This window comes from Sus scrofa, chromosome 13 (genome assembly GCF_054392235.1).
Source record: "Sus scrofa isolate SSC_HxYL_T2T_F1_AM1 chromosome 13, Sscrofa_HxYL_maternal_Yorkshire_Landrace_v2.0, whole genome shotgun sequence".
Lineage (NCBI taxonomy): Eukaryota > Metazoa > Chordata > Mammalia > Artiodactyla > Suidae > Sus > Sus scrofa.
In genome coordinates this window covers 98,247,493-98,267,454 of record NC_139395.1, presented here as the reverse complement: position 1 = coordinate 98,267,454, position 19,962 = coordinate 98,247,493, and the positions used below count along the sequence as shown (strand labels likewise).

General features: G+C 36.3%; 1 protein-coding gene across 28 annotated transcripts in view; it reads right to left on the bottom strand.

Moving 5' to 3' along the window:
• Positions 1–19,962, bottom strand: part of TRPC1 (transient receptor potential cation channel subfamily C member 1) — a 62,058-nt gene that overhangs the window by 2,628 nt on the left and 39,468 nt on the right. For 11 of the 28 annotated variants that reach the window (XM_084986614.1, XM_084986615.1, XM_084986623.1 and 8 more), the window contains 6 exons: positions 13,685–13,824; positions 11,134–11,277; positions 9,482–9,657; positions 2,859–3,029; positions 1,275–1,476; positions 779–973 (listed from right to left, as the gene is read on the bottom strand). In XM_084986614.1, coding sequence (XP_084842740.1) covers positions 779–973; positions 1,275–1,476; positions 2,859–3,029; positions 9,482–9,657; positions 11,134–11,277; positions 13,685–13,824 — 1,028 coding nt within the window. 28 annotated transcript variants of the gene reach the window in all.

Sequence of the window (19,962 nt, the reverse complement as noted above, 5' to 3'; positions counted from 1 at the left end):
TGTAGAAATTTGTTTTCTCTCTTTTCATATTATTATCCATGTAATATCTACAATTTTGTTCCACAAAGTCTAAAATATTTATTATCTGGTCCTTTACAGAAAAAGTTTGCCAACTCCTGTTTTTTAGCAACATGTATTAAATTATTTGTGTATTGAACAACTTTCAGGAAGGACCAGAAAAATACGCACTGACTCTAGGAATCACTCTTTTTTATGTGGACAGACTAGGTACTCTGAATATTTTCCTTGTTTCAAAACTGTGAGAAGAGAGTTCACAAAAAAAATTTGCAGCTCTTTCTCTCATTCTCAATAAATATTCATTGAATCCTTACTTAAGATCCTACACTATGCATGAAGGACACAGGAGGTTTTGAAAACAAAAAACAAAGAAAAAGACAGTCCTTTTATTTTATTTTATTTTATTTTATTTTTGTCTTTTTAGGGCCACACACATGTCATATGGAAGCTCCCAGGCTAGGAGTTGAATCAAGAGCTGTAGCTGCCGGCTGACGTCACAGCCACAGCAACAGGGGATCCAAACCATGTCTGCGACCTACATCACAGCTCACCGCAATGCTGTATCCTTAACCCACTGAGCAGGGCCAGGGATAGAACCCATATCCTCATAGATCCTAGTCAAGTTCTTTACCGCTGAGCCATAGCAGGAACTCCAGGCAGTCCTAGCTTTTAAGAAACCTGCATATTTATGTTTAGGAAGCATCTGAGATTAGGAATTGTTAAAATTATCATGTTGCAGTTCAAACATCTTACTTCTTACCTTCAAGCTGTTCTGCCGTTTAACCTTGCCTTTGGATGTATGAGAGCAAATCCATTTACTAAGGCTACTAATCATATAGCAGATAGTCTTTGGTGAAGGAATGATGTTGAAAGGTGGGGGCAATGTACATTTGTCATCAAAGTAGCTAAGCCATAACTTTGCTCGAGCAAACTTCCATTCTTTGTCTTCATGATTCTATAAGAGCAAGTAAAAAAGCAACACAGGATATGAATAGACATGCACATGCATACACATACATGGTGGGGCCAGTGTGGAGAGTGCTTAAAATTGTTCAAATGTTTCCACGCCTTGTAGGTAAAAATTTGGTTCAAGACTTGCAGTTGATATATATTACTTACATTAAAAAAAAAATCTACATTTAATTTTTAAATGATACTAATTCTTAATTCTTTTAAATCTTTGGTTTCCTTATCTACTACATACATTTGGTATGATATAAAGAGAATATAAAGTTTTTAAAAGAAGGAATACTTACTGCTATCAACTGAAAACTTTTATGAAGCATTGCCACCAGCAGCTTGGTAAGTACAATCACAACCACGACATTGTATGTCCCAACAATAACGGCTCCAACAAAGGACTGTAATTCTTCTCCATAGCTAAATCTTGTGACAAAGATTGCCACATGTGCTAGGGAGAAAATATACCAAAACAAAGCAAAGCAAGTGCCAATGAACCTGTAAAGACAATTACATTTCTGTTTAAAAGGAACTTAAATAAATTAGCAAAAATAAAGAATTCATTTCTATCATTACATAAAGAATACATTTGTAACCCAGGAGTAACATTTTCTAAAATGAATGTGCTGGCAAAAGACCCAGAATAGCCAAAGACATCCTGAGAAAGAAAAACGGAGCTGGAGGAATCGGGCTCCTGGACTTCAGACTATACTACAAAGCAACAATCATCAATACCGTATGGTACTGGCACAAAAACAGAAATATAGATCAGTGCAACAGGAATAGAAAGCCCAGAACCCACACACCTACAGCCAACTCATCTATGACAAAGGAGCCAAGAATATACAATGGAGAAAAGACAGCTTGTTCAATAAGTGGTGCTGGGAAAACTGGACAGCCCCATGGAAAAGAATGAAATTAGAACACTCCCTAACACCATACACAAAAATAAACTCCAAATGGATTCAAGACCTAGATATAAGACCAGACACTATAAAACTCTTAGAGAAAAACATAGGCCAAACACTCTCTGACATAAATGACAGCAACGTCTTCTCAGATCCACCTCTTAGAGTAATGATGATAAAAACAAAAATAAACAAATGGGACTTAATTAAACTTAAAAGTTTCTGCACAGCAAAGCAAACCCTAAACAAAATGAAAAGACACCCCACAGAATGGGAGAAAATCTTTGCAAATGAATCAACTGACAAGGGATTAATCTCCAAAATTTATAAATACCTTCTACAGCTCCATACCAAAAAAAAAACCCTATCAAAAAATGGGCAGAAGATCTAAACAGACAATTCTCCAAAGAAGACATACAGATGGCCAAAAAAACACATGAACAGATATTCAACATCACTCATAATTAGAGAAATGAAAATCAAAACCACTATGAGGTACCACCTTACACTGGCCACAATGGCCATTATCAAAAAGTCTACAAATAGTAAGTGCTGGAGAGGGTGTGGAGAAAAAGGAACCCTATTACACTGTTGGTGGGATTGTAAACTGATGCAACCATTGTGGAAAACAGTATGGAGATTCCTCAGAAAACTAAAAATAGAATTACCATTTAATCCAGCAATCTCACTCCTGGGCATCCACCCAGAGAAAACCATGACTTGAAAAGATACATGTACTCCAATGTTCATTGCAGCACTCTATACAATAGCCAAGACATGGAAACAACCTCAATGTCCATCGACAGAGGAGTGGATCAAGAAGATGTGGTACATATACACAATGGAATATTACTCAGCCATTTAAAGGAGTGAAATACCGGCATTTTTAGCAACATGGATGGACCTAGAAATTATCATGCTAAATGAAGTCAGTCAGACAATGAGACACCAACATCAAATGCTGTCACTTACATTTGGAATCTAAAAAATGGACACAGTGAACTTCTTTGCAGAACAGATACTGACTCACAGCTGTTGAAAAACTTATGGTTTCCAAAGGAGACGGGTTGAGGGGGTGGGGGGATACACTGAGGGTTTGGGATGGAAGTACTGTAAAATTTGGTTGTGATGATTGTTGTACACCTATAAATGTAATAAAATTCATTAAGTAATAAAAATAAGAAAAAAATTAAAAAATTTAAAAAAAAATTCAAAAGGAAGATACATTATTCCTGTTTAAACTCTTACTGCTATTCTGTTTTTTTCTCAACACAGCAGCCTAAGATCCTATTAATTAGATTTTGCCATTTCTTCACTCAAAAACTTCAAATGGCTTTCAAGCTCAACAGCCCAAAGCCCAAGGGTCAAGGTCCTACATGCTCCCATTACCTTCCTCCCTCTCTTCCTTTCTTTCTCCCTTCCTTCTCTCCCTCCCTCCATCTCTCTCTCTCTCTCTCTGTTTTAATTGAAGTATAGTTGATTTACAACATTGTTAGTTTCAGGTGCACAGCAGTGATTCAGTATTTTTGCTGATGATACTACATTATAAATTATTGCAGAACAATGACTATAATTTCCTGTGTTATACACTATACCCTTATTGCTGATCTATTTTACACACAGTAGTTTGTATCTGTGATTCCCACACCCAGAATCTCTGTTTCTCTCTCCCCTTTGGTAACCATAAGTTTGTTTTCCTTCTTAGAAAACAAAAAACAAAAAAAAACCCCACAAAGTATAGTTGATTTACAATGTTGTGCCAATTTCTGCCATACAGCAAAGTGACCCAGTCATACCTACATATATAGTCTTTTTCTCATCATGTTCTATACCAGGAGATTGGATATGGTTTCCTGTGCTATATCTCATTGTTTACCCATTCTAAATGTAATAGTTTTTGTTTTACAAGTTTTTCTATATCTGTGAGTCTGTTTCTGTTCTGCATATACATTCACTTGTATTATTTTTTAGATTCCACATATAAGTAACATATAGTATTTGTCTTCTCTGAATTATTTCACTAAGTATAATATCATCAAGGTCCATGCACACTACTGCAAATGGCAGAATTTCATTTTTCTTAGTTCTCAGGCCAGGGATCAAACCCACGCCACAGCAGTACCCAGAGCCACTGCAGTAACAATGCCCGATCCTTAATCCACTGAACCACCAGGGAATTCCCCATCTTCTTAATCCATTTATCTGTTAATGGGCCCTTTGGCTGCTTCCATGTCTTGGCTATTGTAAATAGTGCTGCTATGAACAGTGGAGTGCATGTATCTTTTCAAATTAGTGTTTTCATTTTTTTCCAGATATATACCAAGGAGTGGAACTGCTGGATCATATGGTAGTTCTATTTTTAGTTTTCTGAGGAACCTCCAAACTGTTCCCATAGTGGATGCACCAATTTATATTCCCACCAACAGTATATTTTCTTTTTTCTCCACATCCTCTCCATCATTTGTAATTTGTAGACTTTTTAATGATAGCCATTCTAACAGGTGTAAGCAAACTCATTGTTTTGACTTGCATTTGTCTAATAATTAGTGATGTTAAGCACCTTTTCATGTGCCTGTTAGCCATCTGTATGTGTTTTTGGAACTATGTCTATTTAGGTCTTCAGCCTATTTTCTGATTGGGTTGTCTCATTTTTTTGTGTGTGTTTTTTAAAATATTGAGTTGTATCAGACGTTTACATATTTTGGATATTAACCCCTTGTTCATTATACCATTAGCAAATATTTTCCCCCATTTTGTAGATTGTCTTTATATTTTGTCAATGGTCTCCTTTGCTATGCAAAAGCTTTTAAGTTTAATTAGGTCGCAATTGCTTATTTTTGCTTTTATTTCTTTTGCCTTAGGAGATTGATTCCCTCCCCCAAATACTGCTATAATGTATGTTAAAGAGTGTTCTGCCTGTTCTCTTCTAGGAGTTTTATGGTTTCAGGTCTTACACTGAGGTCTTTAAACCATTTTGAATTTATTTTCCTATATAGTGTGAGGGAATGTTCTAATCTCATTGTTTTACATATTGCTGTCCAGTCTTCCTAGCACCACTTGTTGAAGACTGTCTTTTCTCCATTGTATATTCTTGTTCCCTTTGTCATACATTAATTTACCAAAGGTGTGTGAGTTTATTTCTAGACTCTCTATTCTATTCCATTAATCTATGTGTCTATTTTTTGTGCTGTTTTGATTACTGTAGCTTTGTAGAATAGCCTGAAGTCTGGGTGGGAAGCTTATACCTCTGGCTTTGTTCTTTTTTCTTTTTGCTTTGGCAATTTACAGTCTTTTGTGGTTGCATATGTATATTAGGATTATCTGTTCTATTTCTGTGAAAAATGTCATGAGTACTTTGATGGGGACTGCATTAAGTCTGTAGACTGCTTTAGCTTGGCCATTTTAACAACGTTAATTCTTCCAATCCAAGAACATGGGATATTTTTCCATTTCTTTGTATTATCTTCAAATTCTTACATCAAAGTTTCATAGTTTTCAGAGTATATGTCTTTTACCTTCTTGTTAAGTTTATGCCTAGGTGTTATTCTGAATGGGATTGATTTTTTTTTTTTTTTTTTTTTAGGGCGGCACCTATGGCACATGGAAGTTCCCAGGCTAGGGGGTCGAATCAGAGCTACAGGTGCCACCCTATGCCACAGCCACAGCCACACCAGATCTAAGCTTCATCTGCAATCTACATCACAGCCCACAGCAACGCCAGATCCTTAACCCACTGAGCAGGGCCAGGGATGGAACCCACATCGTCATGGATAGTAGTTGGGTTCATCACCACTAAGCCACAGAGGAACTCCTGATTTTTTTTACTTTGTCTTTCTGATATTTCATTATTAATGCATAGAAACACAACAGATTTCTGTATGTTAATCTTGTATACTGAAACCTTACTGAATTCATTTACTAGTTCTAACAGTATCATGTCATCTGCAAATAGTTGAGTTTTATCATTGTTCTTCCAATTTGGATAGCTTTTATTTATTTTTCTTGTCTGATTCCAGTGGGTAGGACTTCCAATACTTTGTTAGGTAGAAGTGGCAAGGGTGGCCATCCTTGTCTTGTTCCTGAAATTAGGAAGACTTTCAGCTTTTCATCACTGACTGTGATCCTGGTGATGGGTTTGTTGCAAATGGAATTTACTATGTTGAGACATGTTCCCTCTATTCCCACTTTGATGACTTTTTATCATGATTGGATGTTGAATTTTGTCAAATACTTTTTCTGCATCTATGGATATGACCATGTGATTTTTATCCTTCGTTAATGTGGTTTATCACATTGATTGATTTGCGTATGTTGAACCATTCTTGTAACCTTGTAATAAATCCAACTTGATCATGGTGTATGATCCTTTTTATATATTTTTAGATTTAGTTTGCAAATATTTTAAGGAGGACTTTTGCAACTATATTTATCGAAAATATTGGCTGGTAATTTTCCTTTTTTTGGTAGTGTCTTTTTCTGGTTTTGGTATCAGGGTAATGGTGTCCTTGTAGAATGGATTTGGGAGTACTTTCTCCTCTTCAGTTTTTTGGAATAGTATAAGAAGGAAAGGTATTAGTTCTTCTTTGTATGTTTAGAATTTCCCTGCGAAGCCATCCCATCCTGGACTTTTGCTTCCTAGGAGTTTTTCACTTTTTTTAAATTACAAATGCAATTTGACTTCTAGTGATTAGTCTGTTCAAATTGTCTGTTTCTTCTTGATTCAGTCTTGGCAGACTGTATGTTTCTAGAAATTTGTCCATTTCTTTTAGGTTGTTCAATTTGTTGGCATAAAACCATTCCTAGTATTCCCTGATTTCTTTTTCTTGTATCTCTGTGGTATTGGTTGTTACTATTACTCTTTCATTCCTTATTTTGTTTATTTGAGTCTGCTCTCAAATCGATTATGTTTATCTTTTCAAAAAACCAGCTCTTGCTTCCATCAATCTTTTCTATTTTTTTAAATCTCTACTTCATTTATTTCTACTCTGAAACTTCTTTGGGTTTTTTTGTTTGTTTTTGTTTTTCCACATCTGTAGTTGTATAATGATCATCACAACCCAATTTCACAGGATTTCCATCCCACAACCCAAGCACATTATTTGGGGTTTTATTTGCTCTATTTTCTTTAATATTTATAGGTGGTAGATTAGGTTTTGTTGTTGTTGTTGCTTTTTGGGGCCACACCCATGGCATATGGAGGTTCCCAGGCTAGGGGTCTAAACAGAGCTACAGCTGCCAGTCTATGCCACAGCCATGCCAGATCTGAGCCACATCTGCAACCTACACCAAAGCTCACAGCAACGCAGAATCCTTAACTCACTGAGCAAGGCCAGGGATCAAACCTGCAACCTTATGGTTCCTAGTCAGATTTATTTCCGCTGTGCCATGATAGGAACTCCTCCTAGATTAGGTTGTTTAAGATTTTTCTTGTTTTTTGAGGATCTGTATTGCTATAACTTGCCTCTTAGAACTGCTTTTGCTGCATCCCATAAATTTTGGAAAGTTATTTTCCCGTTTTCATTTGTCTCAAACCATTTTCTGATTTCCTCTTTCTTAAAATTGTTATATAAACATTTTATTGATTTATTAGTTAACACGTTACTTAACACATCCATCTTTTTTTCTTGGCTGTGCCTGCAACATGTAGAAGTTCCCAAGCCAGGGAGTGAAGCCACACCACAGACAGTGACCTGAGCTGCTGCAGTGACAACACTGGATCCTTTAACCACTACACCATAAGGAAACACCCCTGATTTCCTCTTTGATTTCATCATTGACCCACTGGTTTTTTAGCAGCATGTTAATTAGTCTCCATGTGTTTTTTGTTCTCCCATTTTTCTTTCTGCAGTTGATTTCTAGTTTCATACCACTGTAGTCAGAAAAAATGTTTGATATAATTTCTGTCCTCTTAAATTCATTGATGCTTATTTTGTGGCCTAGTATGTGATCTATCCTGGAGAGCATTCCACATACATTTGGAAAAAAAAGTGCATTCTGCTGTTCTGGGATGGAATGTCCTGTAGATATCTATTAAGTGTATCTTTTTGTATATGAGTCCTTCTGCCAATTTTTAGTTAGCTTCCAGTGAGAACTGTTCCACACATACATGTATTTTTGATGTGTCTGTGGGGGTTGGTGAGTTTCAAGTCCTCTTACTCTCCATTTTGATCCACTTTATTCCCCATTACCTTCCTGACCTCATCTACCACAACTTTCCCTCTGACTCACTAGAGATCTTCTACATTGGCCTCCTAGTATTTCCTTGAACATACCAACCACACTCCCATCTCAGTGCATTTGCCTTTGCCATTCCCTCTACCTGCCAATGCTCTTCCTCTAGACACCTTCTTCACGGCTTGATCCTTCACCAGATTTGTATCTTTACCTGAATATCATCACTTTTTGAGCTTTCCCTAGCTTCCTATCTAAAGCTGCACCCTCTCACATAAAATCCTCCCTGGCCCAAGCTTTATTTGAGCTATAGTCTCTCATCACTGTCTAATATACTATATATTTTAATTATATTTTTATTGCCTCTATCATCTCCCTAGAAAATAAACCTCATGATGGTAGTTTTATTCACTGATACTTCATTTACTTACACTTAAAACAGTGTCTGGTATGTTTAAGGTGTTAGATGAATATTTACTACTCATTCAATCTTATACCTTAAGTAAATTAAAGAATAGTTGGTACATAAAAGAAACACAACAGACGCATAATTCCATACCCCTTCTCCATTATTTTAGTTAGGAATAAGGGGAGGTATTTTGTCTGCCTCATAACTGGTTGTTCAATTCCTTATGATACAATAAATTAGAGGAAAAAACTGTTCATGAAGCTTTAAAATCTCAATCCTAATGACCTCTGAGAATGTTTTGGTTATAACAATGACAATTGTTAATGAGAGTTACTTGAGGGGCAGAAATGCTGAACATCTTGCAATACACATATAAAACCCACAAAGAAGTGTCTTGTCCAAAATGCTAACAGTGCACAAAATGCAAGAGTTCCTCTGTAAAATAACCATAGTTGAGGAGACAACGTAATAACTCAGACCTACTAATTAAGATACGATATGCAAAGATGACTACCAAATGATTCATAAAAAATAAGTATTTATGGAGTTCCCATCGTGGCTCAGTGGTTAATGAATCAGACTAGGAACCATGAGGTTGCAGGTTCGATCCCTGGCCTTGCTCAGTGGGTTAAGGATCCAGCATTGCCATGAGCTGTGGTGTAGGTCACAGACATGGCTCAGATCCCATGTTGCTGTGGCTCTGGCGTAAGCCGGTGGCTACAGCTCCAATTAGACCCCCGGCCCAGGAACCTCCATATGCTGCGGGAAGCAGCCCTAGAAGAGGCAAAAAGACAAAAAAAAATTTAAAAGAATAAAATAAAAAATTTTAAAAGTATTTATTTTTTATTATTTTTTACTTTTTAGTCTTTTTAGGGCTGTACCCATACGGAGGTACATATGGGTAAAAAGAAATACCTTAAAGAAAGTTTGAAGTTCTATTTCTATAGGTACGAATTCAAACATAACAAGACAGAAAGACAGAAGTATATTTACTAAAAATTTAAAAGATACTCACGAATGGAAGGTATCATTGCTTTGCTGTTCACAGAAGATGCCTACACAGTCCTTCTGTTCTTTTGGAGTATAGCCTTTATCATATAGTTGTGTCAGTCCAATTGTGAAAGAAAACAAAACAAGAAGAAACATTCCAAGAAATTTTCCAAAATCTTGTAACATCTGTCCCATTGAAATCTGTGGAATGTATTACATAGCTATTCATCAAAATTATCAGGAAAACAAGTTAGGAAATACTAAATGCCCAAGCAACAAAAGGAAGAAACCATACAATTCACAGGTTATGCCTTTTATTCTAAGTGTTTTACATATTTCAGCACTTTTAAAACATTTACAATCTAGTTGTCTAACAAAAAGCCATTCTGATCATGCCAACACTGTGAGTGTTGGATGGTACATTCCTTGAATCTGGACAGGTTTACAGAGGACACTGTTGCTATGAAAGTAGAGGCAGAGAGATGAAGATTTAGGAAAAGGCTTTATTTGCAAGGGACAAAAGGAAAATTTCTTGCTAAAACCTAAAGGGAAATAAATGCATATATTTAGAGCTTCTTAAAGTTTACAAATATAAAACCATTATGATATAAAGTATTTCAATTGACTTTTCTAAACCAATCACTAAAGCATGGCATTTCCTCCTCTAGCACTGTCCTAATCTCTTTTGCCACAGTGATCAATTTTCTTTCACTTTGAGTCTATTATAAGAAAAAATTATGTGTACAAGTCAAATGAGAGGGTCTATTATTTATATGGGTATCCTCTGTAATTTAGACATATGCTGTGCATCTGGGAGCTTTATTCAAGCCTAATTACATTCCCCTTCAACAATCTTTGAAAACTTGGGGAATAGGTACTTTTCATAAATTCTTGGTGTTTAAATTGGCATACAAATTTGAAGAATAATTTACCATTACCGTTTTCATCCAAAAATTCTATCCCTACGAATGTAGCCAATAGGAAGCACACAAAGATGCATGTATATATACAAGAATTTAGAACATCCGAAATATTTAAAAAGAATGAAGTCCACCTACGTGTGCTGGCATAGAAAGGTGTCCACAAAATATTAAGTAAAAAAAGCAGTGTGTGTGTATATATATATAAATAAAACAGTATTATATGTATATATATTACATGTTATTATATTGTATTACTTTATATTATATACATATTATAATATTATTATATATACTATTATATATATTATATATATAAATAAAACAGTACTATAACATATACACACACATATATATATAAAACAATATTATAACAGCTATTTTTTTAAAGGTTAGATCATATAGTCATACATATAAGGTTTAACATGCACAGGAAACTTCTGGAAGTTTACACATATGGAGGTTCCCAGGCTAGGGGTCGCGAGTCAGAGCTATAGCTGCCAGCCTACGCCACAGCCATAGCAACACAGGATCAGAGCAGTGTCTGTGACCTACACCACAGCTCACGCCACTGAGCGAGGCCAAGGATTGAACCTGCATCCTCATGGATACTAGTCAGATTCGTTTCCACTGAGCCATGACGGGAACTCCAACAAAGTTAACTCTAACGTCATGAAAGAACAATGTTCTGGTGGACAAATGAAAGGCATAGATAGCAGTTCTAACAAATACTCTTTAAGAAATTTTAATTACTTACCTGTAATGGACCCAAGATAGAGCTTGTTGTATACATAAAAAAGAGACGAAGATAACTCAGAACATTTGCAAATGCAAAAAGCCCTTCTGCCACCAGTGTAGGATGAAATGCATCCCAGTCCTTCCGATCAGCAAAATCGTGAAACTATGGTTAAGAAGAAAAAGCCAAAGGTAAATAGCTCTCTCAAAAAAAAAAAAGAAAGAAAGAAAGAAAGAAAACTATCTTATGTCTCCTTGTGGGAACACCATTTATGTTTCATAAAGTTTTCTTCTTTAACAGAAATAACATTGTTTTAAATAAAAGATTTCTAAGTATGTTGGGTAATATCACTTGCTCTATATAAAGAGGTTTTCTTAGAAATAATTTTATTAAACTTTCCATTAAATTTTTTATGAATGCTTGCTAGTTTTTCTTAAATTCCACAACACAAACTTTAAGAATGTGTGCTATCAATTAATTAGCTATCATACCAAATTAACCTAGTCCTGTGACTCAGGGGTCTAGAATACACTATGGAAACTCTTCTCCCTTCTAAATATTAAGAAAAAAAATTGCATTATTATACCTAGACATAGAGTGGCCACATGTTCCAACTGCCTGAGAGAGTTCCAGTTTTCCTGGCATAATTACTAATAGTTCCCCCCTTTATTCTCTAGGTGTCCTGGTTTGGAAAGGAAATTATATGGGCACCCTACTTCTAGAACTAAAGGGACCACTCTAAAAAAAACAATGACCTTTAATCTCTTTATTGAAACATTTATCTATATATGATCAATTTTTTTTTTTTTAATTTCACAACTCTGGTTACTGAGCATACCTATTAATAAACATGTTCTCTACTACCGCCCAGAAACAGAGGTTTTTAATAAAGTAAAATGATATAAGATAACCAGTTTGTTGTCTCCTCTATAAGTTAGTCAAAAACCAAAAAAATATTGGAGTTCCCACTGTGGCGCAGTAGAAACTAATCCAACTAGTGACCATGATGTGGGTTCAATCCCTGGCCTCACTCAGTGAGTTAAGGATCTGGCATTGCCATGAGCTGTGGTGTAGGTTGCAGACAGCAGCTTGGATCCCGAGTTCCTGTAGCTGTGGTGTAGACCAGCTGCTGTAGCTCTGATTCCACCCCTAGCCTGGGAATCTCCATATGCCCCAAGTGTGGCCCTAAAAAGCAAAGAAAGAAAGAGAGAGAGAGAGAGGAAAGAAAGAGAAAGAAAGAAAGAAAGAAAGAAAGAAAGGAAGGAAGGAAGGAAGGAAGGAAGGGAAGGAAGGGAAGGAAGGGAAGGAAGGAAAGGAAGGAAGGAAGGAAGGAAGGAAGGAAGGAAGGAAGGGAAGGAAGGGAAGGAAGGAAAGGAAGGAAAGGAAGGAAGGGAAGGAAGGAAGGAAGGAAGGAAGGAAGGAAGAAAGGAAGAAAGAAAGAAAGAAAGAAAGAGAAAGAAAGAAAGAAAGAAAGAAAGAAAGAAAAAGAAAGAAAGAAAGAAAAAACAAAAAATATTATAAAATAAATAGTTCATTGAATGTGACACTTCAGAATTCGAAACTCAGATTTAGACAAAGATAGTCAAACTCCATTACCTTTTCTGGGCTTTTATAAATCTTTATAAAGATAAAACTATAAGGAGTTTCTGCCGTGGCTCAGCAGGTTAAGGACCCGACTAGTATCCATGAGGATGCGTGTTCAATCCCTGGCCTCGCTCAGTTGGGTGAGGATCTGGCATTGCCATGAACCGCAGTGTAGGTCACAGACACAGCTTGGATCCTGCATTGCTGTGGCTGTGGTGTAGGCCAGTAGCTGCAGCTCCAATTCAATTCCTAGCCTGGGAACTTCCATATGCTACAGGTGCAGTTCTAAAAAAAAAGTAAAATTATGTGTATAAGGTTAGATTTTTGTCACATTTTAAATTTAAAACTCTAAGCACCAGAAAATAATTAAATTTACATCGGTTTTTAAGTTGTAGAAGATAAGAGTCATGATTTGGAATGTATGAAACACTATACAATGAATTCCATTCAGATAAACTTTTTCCTGGCATATATAAAGATATGTAACACTAATTAATTTAAGTAACTTTGTGTTCTCATTTTAAGTATATATAGGTTAATGAGGTAAATGAACCTAGCTCAGATGTAAGGAATTGGCATTTGGTAGAAAGAAAATGCCTAGACAGACCTGGATTTAAATCCAGTCTTGGTTTCTTACTCTGTGGTCTTGGACAAGTTACTTATTATCTCTGAGCTTCCTTTTCCTTATTTGCAAAATGGGGATAAGGACATCTGTCTCATAGAATCCCTGTGAGAATAAAATGAGATAAAGTATAGCAAGTATCAACCATGTTGCCTGGCATATAATAGGTAACCAACATTTAAAGGTAATTAACATCCTTTAATCTATTAGATAGGAAGGAAACAATGAGCACTATTCCTTGCACAGGGTACGTTTAAAATGAAAACACATCAGACACAAATTTGGGCCAAAGTACATAGCTAAATATCTTGGTTTTTTCCTAAATAAATTTCACTTGTGCCTCCAATTGACATAGTTAATAGTCACCTTGTTGTGAGCAACCACTTTGAGAGCAAAGGTTGCCAAATAAAGTGAATTCATGACAAAACTGAGTTGATTACGTGATTCTTCTAAAAAGTCTTCCAACCCTTCATACCAGAGTCTTTTAATGTCTGACCAAATCATTCCTAAAAAAAAAAAAAAAAAAAGGAAGAAAAAAAATCAGATAATGCTCTGTTAATTCAACAATAAAGTAAAAAAGACTCTGAGTCAAAGTATTAAATAAATAATACGCATCGGCTGTAATCTCATTCGGAAGAAAAAATAACTTTTCAGTAAAATGCTCTAAATAACCTTGTTTCATATGACGATATCTTTTCCAGAGAGGGATTTTAATATATGATGTGAAACAAGCATGAGAAAACAAATAAATTGATGTTAAAATCACATCCCCCTCAAAGGTTCAGTTTTTGATTCTTTATCTACACTCGCTCTTATAGTGACCTCGTCTGGTCTAGTCTAATGGCATTAAATATCATCTACATGATAGAATTTCAAATTTTCTTCACCTAAACTCAATCTGTATTTATATCATAATTAATATCTCTAAACCTCTCTCCTAAACTTAATTTGTATAGGTACTTGGCTACTCTACATCTCTAATTGGATGTCCTAACAGGTCCAAACTGCACCCCTAATCTCTGCCCCCAAATTAGCTGCACTTAAGACTTCCCCATTTCAGTTGATGACAACTCCCCTCTAGCTGCTCACTCTAAATGTCATTGAATAATCCTTGAATGATATTCCTTTAAACCACATACTCAATGCAGTAGTAAATCCCGTTGGCTCTACTTGCAAAATAAAGTTAGAAAATCTTAACTTTCTCACCACTACTTTAACTTCTAGCCACTATCTTCTCAGGCTTGAATCTCTGAAACAGCCTCCCTGATCCCCTACTTCTATGCTGATCTTCCTAAAATTTATCCTCAACAAAACAATCAGAGTAACCCTTTCAAAATGCAAGAGTTACATCTCTCACAAAAGCTCTGTAGTAACTCCCAGAGAAGAAAGGATTAATTGCAGAACAGAATGCTTTCCCCACAGGAACATAACCTAATGTTATCGTCTATTAAAGTGGTTTCCTTGGAAATATACCATGTTAAGAAAAATATGGAAGGTCAACATTGTTATAAAAACAACCACTCACTGGGAAACTGCATCTGAACTGGGAGGACAATGAGTGGACTCGCAGACCTTGAGAGTATACACAACCAAGACAATATAAAAATATGTTGAGAAATACAAGCCTCAGCTTCTCTGAGCGATGCCTCTCTTAACTTAAGAGTGCGCTTATGGTGGGAGGTCCCCTTGCAGGCTTTGTAAGATATCCTACCAGTTTTATAAGAAATCCTGCTAGATTTGAGGCTCCTCTGACTGGGGTAACCCACACCCATAATTGTGGCCTCATCACACAAAAGTGAGTGTGCCCCAGTCTTTTGTAATAACTGCCAGTGAAGACATATTTGAAGCTACCATACTGACATTCTCTATTTCCTGTCTTATTTCCTTCTACAAAGCTAAGTAAAGCTGTAGCAGGTTCTGTCTATTGTGTCCTGTGAGTGTGAATGTTAATGTGAACCTAAGACCACCACTGCTGACTGCAGAGCAGGCACTGCACCTTCCCCTACATCTCATTTTATTCTGAGTCAAAACCAAATTCCTTTACAGTAGCCTATGAGGCCCTACGTTACCTCTCTGACCTCTCCTATCAATCTTTCCTTCCACTACTTTAGTCACACTGGCTTCCTTTCTTCCTTGCTGTTCTCTGAACACATAAGATCCTGTCTTAGAGCCTTTACATCAGCTCTTCTCTCAGGCTGGAAGCTCCTCATTCAGATACCCATTAGGCTAACTTCCTTACTCTGCATCTTTGCTCTCCACCTACTCTGATCATCCTATTTAAAACTGCAAATCCCATGCCCCTGCCTCCCAATCCCTCAAGCCTCCTTCTATCTTTCTTCTCCCTTAGTACTTAACACTTTTAAACAATGGATATAGTTTATTTAGGATGTCTGTTATTAACTATCTTCCTCCCTCTGGGTAAACTCTTCAAGGGTAAGAATCTTTGTTTTATCAAGCAATGTCCTAAATAATGCCTGACACATAGTAGGTGCTCAAAAAATTGCTCAATATACACAAAACCAACCAAACACACAAAAAACTCTCTTCCTGTTCTTTGGCCAGAAGTTCCTTCATAGTTACATATTCCTAGGAGGACCAGAGAATAGCATTATGATCCAGGATAGCTTTATATTTTCCTCCATGAAGGTATTTTAAAAGAGAATGTAAAGTGACAAAAGAGCAGAGTGCTACAATGTAACATGGGTGAAGAACAAGTTAACCCAAACAGAATCATCCTCTGGCTCACCAGTTGGCAGAATAAGTTGTCTGGGAAATAAATGAAGTATTCTTGAAGGACTCTGTTCATAACATCTTAATTATATAGCACTCGTATTTTATGTAGAAAAGCATTTTAAAATATTTGCAGATCTAACAGGGGAAAAGCTTTTTAAAAATTCCACTTGGGGAGTTCCCAATGTGGCACAGCAGAAACAAATCCGACTAGTATCCATGAGTTGGATTCAGCATTCAATCCCTGGCCTTGTTCAGTGGGTTAAGGATCTGGCGTGGCTGTGAGCTGTGGTGTAGGTCGAAGATGCGGCTCAGATCCCAGGATGTTGTGGGTGTGGCATAGGCTGGCAGCTGTAGCTCAGATTCGACCCCTAGGCGGGAAACTTCCATATGCTGCAGGTGAGGCCCTAAAAAGCAAAAAAATTCTACTTGGATGAGCTTCTATTTAAAACAAATAGACAAGAACCATCCAAAAATGTTAAGCAAATAGTTTAAAATTTTTTAACCCAAACACTTTAACACTAAAACACTAAACCAGGAAAGATGCTTACAGAAATAAGTGTTTTATTTCTATAAAATGCAATATTATACCTAAAGTGAACTCCTGACAAAAATTACAACATGAATTGGAGAGATTTTTGATCAAGAATGGCAGACATATGAAAGAATACTAAGTACCACTGTCATGTAGTTTTCCATCTCCTGTGCAACACCCCACAATGAAAATGAAGCTAATACACTTGATGTATTTTATATGTGTGAATGTGACTGGAAGATACAATAATTTTAAACTAATACAAGCAAGGCAATCACTACACAATCAGGGACTCTATTTTAGGGTCCTTTTTGTTGCTGTTTCTAGAAGTAGTAACATTGCCAAAGTGTTGGTGGATTCCTCAAGGCTTGCTCCTAGGTTCTCTCTTACTTTATACTTTTTCAAGTGTCTCACCCATGGCCACAGTTTCATATACAAACTATATATAGATTACTGACATATTGCTAACTCAAATTTAAACTTCCACTTGAGTTCTAGACTATGCTATCCAATTGTCTGACTGATATCTCTTTTGAATATCTTGAAGGCTTTTCAATTTCAACAAATCAAAAACCACACTCAGAACCTACCCTTTCAAAAATCTCCAAACTTAGTACTCTTCTAAAATACTGAAGTTGCTTAGTAATCTCCTTCACCTCCTATATATGTATTTCCTTGTCCTATTAGCTTTGCTTTGTAAATATCTTTCGAATCTGTTTCCTTCTTTCTTTTTCTATCACAACCATCCTAGGTCCAAGGCACCATCAGCTTTCATCTAGGTTACTCCAATAGCCTCCTTTTTGGTCTCCACCTACTCTTGGCACAGCACTTCCTCCCAACCCACTCCAAATACTGTAGCCAGAATGATCTTTTCAAAAGGAAAATCTGTTCTTGTCACTCAAATATTTAAAAACTTCAGTGGTGAAGTTCCCACTGTACGGGTTTGATCCCTGGACTCGCTCAGTGGGTTAAGGATCCAGCGTTGCCACAAGCTGTGGTGTAGGTCGTAGACGCAGCTCGGATCTGGTGGTTTTGTGGCTGTGGTGTAAGCCGGCTGCTGTAGCTCCTATTTAACCCATAGCCTGGGAACCTCCATATGCCCTAAAAGACAAAATAATAATAATAATAAAAATTCAGTGGTTTTCCAATGTTCTTAGCAAAAAGTAAAAATTACTTAATGTGACCAACAACAAGGCTGTCCACAGTCTAGGGCAACCTCTGTTTCTATAGCTTCATCTTGAGTTCTACTTCCCCTGTTCTCCTTGCTTCAGCCTTTACTCAGTCCCTTCTTTGTACCACGCTCCCTCTGGCCACAGGGCCTCTAAATGTAACTTTTATTATCAGCCTAGTATATTTTTCTCTCCCACTTCTCCAAGTTGATTCCTATTTTCCTTTAAATCTTAGCTCATTTATCACTTCTTGAAGACAGCCTTTCCAGGAGTCCCTGGTGCAGAGTGGGTTAAGGATCGAGCATTGTCACTGCTGTGGCTCAGGTCACAGCTGTGACGTGGGTTCAATCCCTGGCCCCAGAACTTCTGCATGCTGCGGGTGGGGCCAAAACAAAGACAGCCTTTCTAACCTTTTGACTAGGTAAAATGTCCTTATAAAACAGTTGCTCTCCTGGCTCCACGAGCTTTACTTAGTAGCACTTAAGTCATTCTTGATTTTTAATTTTTTTATTTTTGTCCTTTGTCTTTTTAAGGCCACACCCGCAGCATATGGAGGTTCCCAGGCTAGGGGTTGAATCAGAGCTACAGCTGCTGGCCTACACCACTGCTCACAGCAACACCAGATCCTTAACCCACTGAGCGAGGCCAGGGATTGAACCCGTGTCCTCATGGATACTAGTCAGGTTCATTAACCACTGAGTCATGATAGGAACTCCTGATTTTTTATTTTATTTGTATGATTCTCAAGAGTAAACATGATTTTACCATTTGTTATGAAATTCAATAACACCAGCAATGTTTATGCTATCCAAAGAGTGGTATGACTCTTTGACTTCAATGAGTTTTTATTCACCACTAAGGAATATAAACTTGAATTCTTACACAGACTTGGGTAAACTGAATTTTTTGTTTGTTTGTTTGTTTGTTTTTAGGGCGGCATATGAGGCATATGGAAGTTCCCAGGCTGGGAGTCGAGTGAGAGCTGCAGCTGCTGGCCTATACCACAGCCACAGCAACATGGGATCACAAGCCATGTCTACTATCTACACCACAGCTCACGGCAATGCTGGACCCTTAACCCACTGAGCAAGGCCAGGGAAGGAACCTGCATCCTCAAGGATACTAGTTGGATTTGTATCCCACTGAGCCACAGTGGGAACTCCCTGTATCTTTATTTTGCAAAACAAAGAAAATATTCTTTCTTTCCCACTACTATTTAAACAATAGATTATCAATAAATGACATAAAATTTCCTTATGACTAAGGTATATACAACAATCTTTCAGAAGTAAATTAAATAGAGGGAAAAGCACTTTTTAGATTCCTTTTAGCATAACCTATTCAAATAAAAATATAAATTTCACATTGAAAAGATCTACAACAATAAAATTTGTAACCAAATATGATAAAGTATATTACTTCCTAAATTAAAATGTTAAATTTTAGATAAAATAGAAATATCAGAAACAGGAAAATATTAATAAGAAGAAATTATTTATCTAACTTAGAGTACATATATGTGTATTATTTTTATATCTACTGCTAAAAGTAAAACTCTTATTTAAAACCAGCTTACTTGAAATGAACTAATTTCCAAATAAAAATCCCAAAATACACAAATTATTTTTTATATCTGAAGAACTAAGAGTGAACACTGTACATTAACTCTTCTCAAATTATTTAATAACTGGAAAAATCAAGAACTTATTAATCAATTAGTGCTTCATACCACAGAAAAGACTAAATTTCAACATTCTTTTTATTCTATAGCAAATAGTATTAAAAAAAAAAAGGTGGGAAATGCTGAGGTTGAAAACAAGGTTGAGAATCCAGAGGGAAATAAAGGAGATGTTGTTAAAAGACCATAAATAGACAATATGACTATACTTCAACTCCCCTTTCCCTTCCCTACCTCCCAAAAGGGCAAAGGCAGTAAAAACTGCATAAGGTCATTAAAATATTTATTACACAGCATAATACTTATAAAAAACAATTTTCAGAGAAATGTCTTTTTCTTTTTTAAACTGTCATTTCTAAAGAGATCTAGCTCTCACTACAAAGAACTCATTTATATAATGAGTCACCAGGGAATGCTCTAAATCCAAATTTAAGCAATGGTTCATAAGTTCTTAAAAGAAAAATTAATGATATAATAAAACAAAATAGTTAACTCTCTCTCTTTTTTTTTTTTTTTTTTTTTGGCCTTTTAG